Source organism: Sinocyclocheilus rhinocerous, unplaced genomic scaffold, assembly GCF_001515625.1.
Source record: "Sinocyclocheilus rhinocerous isolate Xijiao unplaced genomic scaffold, SAMN03320098_v1.1 scaffold2046, whole genome shotgun sequence".
Taxonomy (NCBI): domain Eukaryota; kingdom Metazoa; phylum Chordata; class Actinopteri; order Cypriniformes; family Cyprinidae; genus Sinocyclocheilus; species Sinocyclocheilus rhinocerous.
In genome coordinates, this window is record NW_015639535.1 from 887,054 (window position 1) to 894,656 (window position 7,603).

Consider the following 7,603-nt stretch of genomic DNA (forward strand, 5'->3'; position numbering starts at 1 on the left):
AAAGTCTCTAAGCCCCGATGTTCCAGATTACAGAGTGAGTTAGCATCTAGGTTAGCGCAGCTGACTTTGTGTTGGATTGCGCCTCTGGCATCCACAGAGATCTGAATTGTTGGAACACCTCTGTAATCCATCTTAAAGGAGCAGTAAGGTCATGGGGAACAGGTTTTAATTTGTCCTAGAAGAAATAGAGCAAAATAGTGAGAACCAGTTCTTGTTAGCATAAATTAAAGCTAATTTGAAGAAAGCCAGGCTTTAGCTACAGTATGAGGCACAATAGTGGCCACCAACTCCTTCAGCTGTCTTTATTCCAAAAGTATTTTTCCTATTCATTCTCCAGCCAGACAGCTGTCTCTTTCTTTGCTAATCTTGGCAACACAGTAGTGAAGAGATACGTATGCGTGCAAAGCTCTGTACTCTTGCCCTTTATTTCTTCAGTCTCTCTCTTTTACTTTCTTTCCCCTCCACTCCATCTTTACCAAATCCATCTCCCTCAAGAATAGCATGACTACACTTAGCTTGTCAGTAGCGGACCGCTAACAGGGGTCTCCCCATGTGCTCAGAGAAATTCATTAGCATGAGTTAAAAATATGAGCAACTTCAAACTCTTTTCTATTGCGTATTTTTTGTTTGTTGTCCTCTTGGCATTTTTGAATGCAACCATTAAGTTATCTTGGGAGGTTCACAATGAAAACATAATTATGGCCAATTAGCTTCCTCTGTGATTATTTAATTGACACGCCCCCCAACTCGGAAAGTCATGCTGAAAGCTTCGTTTTTATTTGCGCCAAATGAAATACAGTTTGACAAATGTTTTCTGTTTGTGTATGTGAATGCGTGTCTCTGTATTAATGTTTCGGGAAGTCATTGCCGAACTGAGACACTTGTTGTGTAGCCTTACATAAGCAGAACTATTTTAAATCAGGCATTACACAAAATGAACAGATAGCCCAGAAATGAAACGATTATAAAAAATAGGTTGTCAAGAGAGCTTTCCAGCCACAAAATGTGTATTGTAGTTTTATGTTTGTGCATATTCATAAGTGACACTAAATTAATCATGGCTAACATACATAAAACACTCACTTTTAGATGTTGTAATCTCCACCAGTTAGAACAGATGGTCTAAGTTTGACTAACTAATCACAAACAAGCAAACATTCAGATATGACACATTCTGGACAGGTCATAGCCTTCATTTATAGATGACCTGGATTGAGCTCTATTGCCCACAATGAGTCAGAGACAAATTATGTGGTTCGCCAAGGGCACGCCAACAAAATCATCAGCTCCAGCTGTGTATGTACATATGTTACGTGTGTCGGTTATACGTCCTTCATGCAAATGGATTATGACATGATTTTTTGTTTGTTCTATATGTCATAATTTTATTATTCTTGTTTATTTGCTTTTTTTGTTGCAGTTGCAACAATTTGAAACATTCTATTATTAGATTTTGTGTAGTTTGAAGTTGATGTTTTTAAATTCCAAATTTAAACTAAATTCCACAGTTATGCTTTTTTTGTATAGGAGCTATTCCAATGTTTATTTTTATTTATGCCCCATCAAGGCCCTGAATCTTCAAGGACGTCTGAAATTCCTGCATGGGCAGAACAGGCAACTGGATGACGGAGGCCAAATGCCGCCCCAGCTCGCCCTGTTTGCCATAGCGACACCCCTACAGCCTCCTTCCATAATGGAGATCCGAACCAAGAACATGATTTTCAGAACCAAACACAAGTTGGACTTCACCCCTATGGCCTGTGATGCTAAGTAATGATGGACATTTCTTTTGAAAGAGTTGTAACATGCACTGTATACATATGTTTATATCTCCATAAGTACAATAGAAAATGGTGTAAGAATCACTGATGTTGATTTTGCCTGTTTTTTAGGGGTAAAATCGTTCTTGGCTACACCGAGGCAGAGTTGCGAGTTCGAGGTTCTGGGTACCAGTTCATCCATGCAGCTGATATGCTGTATTGTGCTGAGAACCATGTCAGGAGTAAGATTTTTCATATTTCTTCAGATTTGTCATTTTGGAGTTGTACTGTTTAAAAAAGTCCAGCTAAAGAAGTGGTTTTTAAGATGCTACATAACTAATAATATGATTGACTGAATTACGAGAAGATTAAGAAATAGCTATGATGAGCTGTCTTTCTGCTGATGCATGCTGACATTGTTGCCAAAGGCATGGTTTCTAAAATAAACTAGTGACACTAAAAGACATGAGCACTGTGCTCTTAGGCAAATGCTTGAACAATGACAGTACTCTTATTCAGTGTGGTTCACAGGAGATAATCCATAGATGTTATGACAGGAAGTGAAATTGACTGATAATATCAATTGTGTGGGCAGGACTTGAATGGATTTGGTGAATTCAGATTTTTTTTATGGTGGTCTACGGCAAGAAGTGGAGAAAGAGAGACAGACAGATTTTACAGACAGACAGACAGCAAGAGACAGGAGAAGGAATATTTTCCTATAATCCCATAGATTATGGAGGAGATTGGATAAATCTTTGACGTTAGGAGTAGAACTAGAGCCAGTAAATCCAATAAAATTAGTAATTCAATATGGAGCCAACAGCCTATAGCAGAAAAAAGGTACAAGGCAGAAAAATCTGGTCTGTATATTTCAACTAATAACTGGGTTTACAAACTGTTGCACTGTCTATTGTAGTGATCAAGACTGGAGAAAGCGGCCTGACTGTGTTTAGACTGCTTACAAAGGACAACCGCTGGAAATGGGTACAAGCTAACGCTAGACTCGTCTACAAAAATGGCAAGCCTGACTACATCATTGCCACCCAGAGGCCGCTTGTGTAAGCATATTAAGGCTAATATTCATTTATATTTCTGCACTAACAATTTACAAAATATAGATTTAGTTTATTAGCATGCTAACTGTTAAATAGCATGGCAAATTAGCAAGATTTTGATGAAAGTCCTTACATATCCACTGACAAGGTTTTTATCCATTTATTCAGAGAAGAAGAGGGCGGAGAGCATTTGAGGAAGCGATCTATGCATCTTCCATTCACCTTTGCTACTGGAGAAGCTCTGCTGTACCAAATCAGCTACCCCATGCCAGGCTTCCCTGACACCCTTCAAGGCAAAAGCAAGAACAACAAAACCAAAAAGAGCAAGGTGGACAAAAGTTCAAAGGATGATCTGGACCCAAGTTCTCTGCTGGGAGCCATGATGAGACAAGACGAGTCTGTTTATGTTTGCCAACCTGCTATGGAGCCTAGATTGTCATTCCACAGTAGCCTCTTCAGTGAGCAAGTAGAGACTAATACCTTCTCTTCTTCTGTCGAAAATGAAAGTTGGAATCCAGCGCAGAATCGTGTAACTGCAGTTTCCAAACAGGAGCCATCAAGTTTTGACCCACTACTGGCAACATTAGACTCTCTGTCCCTGGAAAATGAGGAAAGCTGCTCCAACAGTGAGCTATTCATTGCCCTGGAAAACCTTGGACTCAATGCAGAGGACCTAGAATTGCTGCTTCTGGATGATAGGATGATCCAGGTAGAGATGGAAGCGGATTACGTCCCATCTCTGAACGATCTTCTCACCAACAACGAAATCCTTTCCTACATCCAAGACTCACTGGAGAACCGGATCGAGGACTCAAAGGATGCTCAAAACCCTGCTGTGGCATTAGATTCTGTTGAACCCCCTGAGCCATGTTCTGCTTCTGAGTCAGCTTCTCAGATTACTTCATCCATGCCTGATCCTCATGTACCTTTCTGGCCACAAAAACAGATAACACCCATAGTTCATCTCTCACAGCGTATGCAGCAACATCTCAATGGCCAGTCAGTTTGCCACAAAACTGAGAGATGGATCCAGGCACCAATACCTCAGGTGTCTACAACAGACTCTGAGACAACTACATTTACCCAGCATGATACTTTGTTGGTAAACCCGGTACCAGCTGTACACAATGGCCACTGGGTCTCTGAACACATACAAGTGAACTTGAACTCTCAACTTGGTGACAAGATAACAGGAACTAGTAAAGCACAATCACAGCAATGGCAGCACAACCAGTTGCTTGACCCATTCCAGTATAAACAAAAAACAGCTGTGGGTAGTGATACCCCTCCAAACGGGGTCTACAATGATCCCCAGTGGCATGGATACAACTTCACAGACCAGTTGGTCACAAATGGACCATGTTTTCCCAATGGCCAGTTGGCGCACACACAAACAGTGGGTACACATGTTGATTACAATATAACCGACAATTCAGGGGTGGAGTTTACGATGAACATCAGTACAGCTGGGGATGTAGGTCAGTTTCAGGGAGCCATGGCCTCGTCTTCATCCTATCAGCAGGGTTATCAGAAACAGCAGCAGCAGCCAAAGGTCGCACCCACTTATTACGCCTCCTATACCAAACAGAACTCCTCTCTGGAGCATATCCTGGGATTAGCCCCACCAATCCTTCCCTCGTTGACAGATTATAGCTCGGAACTGACCCATGACGCCACCCACAGTAAGGTAAGAATTAAAGAAGGATATAGTTGCGCAATGTGATTTAACCAAGTTGGACAAGCTCCTGGATCAACAAAATATATAACAGCCAAACCTTATCCAAAACCCCAAGTACACTCTCAAGTCCTGATCTCAAATGGGAAATTATTGTTGATAAAAATGTTGTCAAACCCTTAATCCTAAAAACTGATTGGTTGATAGGAATGTTGTCCTAGAACCATCAAGGATGGATAAGGGGAAACCAGAAGTATTGCAGGGACCCAGGAGTTTCCAATCCAACTCTTGAAGGGCCACATTCGAGCAAAGTTTAGCTTTAGCCCTTAAGCTTTAAACTAGGGCTAGTAAGCGATTAAAATTTTAAATCTAATTAATTACATGATGTGGCGATTAATTAATCGCACATCAAATTTGGCTGAGAAATTACTCCAAAAATATAATTTTAAGTCCTTGTTGTATAAAGCATCAAACAGACATTACAAAAAGTAGCTTCAGCAAAAAAATATTTTGTTTGATAAAATGTATTACATATACTCTTTTGGACCATGAGGGTAAGTAAATGATGACACAGTTGTCATTTTTGGGTGGGTGAACTATACCTTTAATAATTTATTTTATTAATTTTATTATTATTACTATGGAAATATGGAATTATTTCTTTAATAAAATGATAATCTAAATAATAAACTAAAACTGCCAGTAGGTGGTGGTAAATGTCTTAATGATTGCGCGCCTAATGATTCACCCAATGCGTTCAAACGTGCATTAAGAAATGAAATGCCACTGTGTGTTGCTCAGAGACGAACCGTTCTGCTTTATATTTTCGTTGGCAAAATTGAGCAAAACAAACAACATTGTGTCTAAAATAACACAATATTAACTTCTTATTTATTGTACTGTTGTATAAGATTGGTATCACATTTGCACTTGTGTGATATTGCTTAACTATATGATGTAAATGTGAGACAAAAACTCAAACGGGCATTTTTGCCCCATATCTTGAATTTCAGGGACATTTTCTGTTGTATAAGATCGGTATCACATTTGCACTCGTGTGATATTGCACTTATTGCTCGTGTGATATTGCTTAACCATATGTAAATATGAGACAAAAACTCAAACAGGGGCATTTTTGCTTTTCGTCCTCTTGAAAAATTACATGCATGCACAGTATCATCAGCTCATCAGTTCTCAAATCGGACATGTCCGAAAGAAACGGTTCTCGGTTCAGTGTACTGGTGATCCGAAAACCGATGCAACCGGTTCTTGACTCGAGAATGAGAACCGCTCCAGCAGTGGGCGTGTACGTTCGTTATCCGGCTCGCTGCACACATGCTGCACTGCTCGTGTTCATCTTCAGTTCTCTCTTCATAGCAGTTCAGTCAGTGTACTGGTTGAGTAAATGAATTACTCCGTGATATTGGTTTATTTCGACTCAGAGGGAGTGTCAGCCACGTTAAAAAAGTAAATAACTTAAGTAATTTGTGGATTAATGCTTACTGGAGACGCGAACCGTTTCAAACGATTCAGTCCGATTTGGTGAACTGGTTCAACCGGTTCACTAAGAAGAACCGGTTAAATCGAACGATTCGTTCGCGAACCGGATATCACTATTAGGGACATTCTAACTATGTTCTCTAGGCTCCATCACGCAGCAAGTTGTTGCCCTGCCTCATATTTGTCATCAATCAGCTGTATGAAATGTCAGATGACCCACATAGGTCTGGGGCGGGGCAAGTGCGTTAAATGTATTAATAATTATAACACGTTATTTTTCACTGTAATTAATTCATGTAATTAACACGTTAAATTACCAGTCCTACTTTAAACACATTGAACCAACTAATGGAGGTCTTCAGGATCACTAGAAACTTTCATGCGGATGTGTTTGAGCTAAACTCTGCAGGATTAGACATCCCTGCAGAACCTCATTTTACTTACATTGTCAAGCTGGTATTGATTGCTGGCTTAGAAATATTGTCCACTAGAAATTGTATCAAAAGGGGCTTTTGCACAGGAGGAAACTTTTCATAGGAGGTACCTGCTTTTTGACGTGTACACAACGCAGGAACTAGGAACGTATTGAGTTCTAAGAACTTTGTTTGGGGGAACTACATTAGCTCCTACTCCAGAGTAGGGTCTAAAACAATTCTATAGGAACTACCAGTCACGTAAGTGTACACTGACTGGCCAAACACATACGAAACACTGGCTACCCAGCATTTTTAAAAATCAATGTAAAAATATTTACTCCACGAACACAGCGATAGCGGCATTTAGCTACCTGTTGTCTGCAGCGTCGTGTTCTTTTCTCAGCCTCGATGATTTGTAACACTGCAAGTTGTCATAAAAGATTTAGTCAGATTTTCATGCTCTTTCAATCGCGTAAATTGTGTGTTTACATTCCATCTCAGTTATCACTAAACCCACGACAACAACAAAAACAGCTTCATCATGGCATCCTCCTTTCACCAGTTGTTAACGTTTGTAAATGCCGTGAATAAAAAGACGTCGCCGTCAGCCACTTCAGAGTGCATGCTGTTCCTGGTGAATGCAACCAGGAAAATGGCAACCAGGAAAATTGGTTCTCTAGGAACCACCATGCTGGCTAGTTCCTAGAACTACGCAGTGCGAAAGCCACTAAATAGTCTTTAAAGGGACAGTTCACCCAAAAATGGAAATTCTGTAATTAATTACTCACCCTCATGTCGTTCCAAACCTGTAAGACCTTCGTTCATGTTCTGAACACAAATTAAGATATTTTTTATGAAATCCGAGAGCTTTCTGACCATGGGCGTCGCTAGGCCATTTTTAGGAGGGCTTTAGTCCCCCTTAATTTCTACTCGGCCCCCCTAAAAATGTTGTGATTAGCTCCATAAACTGTACACAAATTCATGATCGCCTCAGTCCCCTTTAAATTTCATATGAAAACAGCGGCAGACTTGGGCTCCGCCCTGTCTTTCAGCGAGTTCTTCAATCCACAGAGCGAGAAACAGAGGACGATGTGTGTGTTTATCAATAGATTGAATAGATTGATGCATCTGTGCAGTTCTTTTTCATAAATACAGTTTACAAAATTTCATGGGGGAGCAATCGGAGCAATCGGT

At 40.2% G+C, this 7,603-nt stretch overlaps 1 protein-coding gene across 1 annotated transcript in view; it reads left to right on the top strand.

Moving 5' to 3' along the window:
• LOC107751479 (aryl hydrocarbon receptor-like) overlaps positions 1–7,603 on the top strand; it is a 56,893-nt gene that overhangs the window by 41,763 nt on the left and 7,527 nt on the right. Inside the window, exons 8-11 of the mRNA XM_016567220.1 lie at positions 1,568–1,770; positions 1,893–2,002; positions 2,680–2,821; positions 2,987–4,505. Coding sequence (XP_016422706.1) covers positions 1,568–1,770; positions 1,893–2,002; positions 2,680–2,821; positions 2,987–4,505 — 1,974 coding nt within the window. The remainder of the gene's footprint in view (positions 1–1,567; positions 1,771–1,892; positions 2,003–2,679; positions 2,822–2,986; positions 4,506–7,603) is intronic.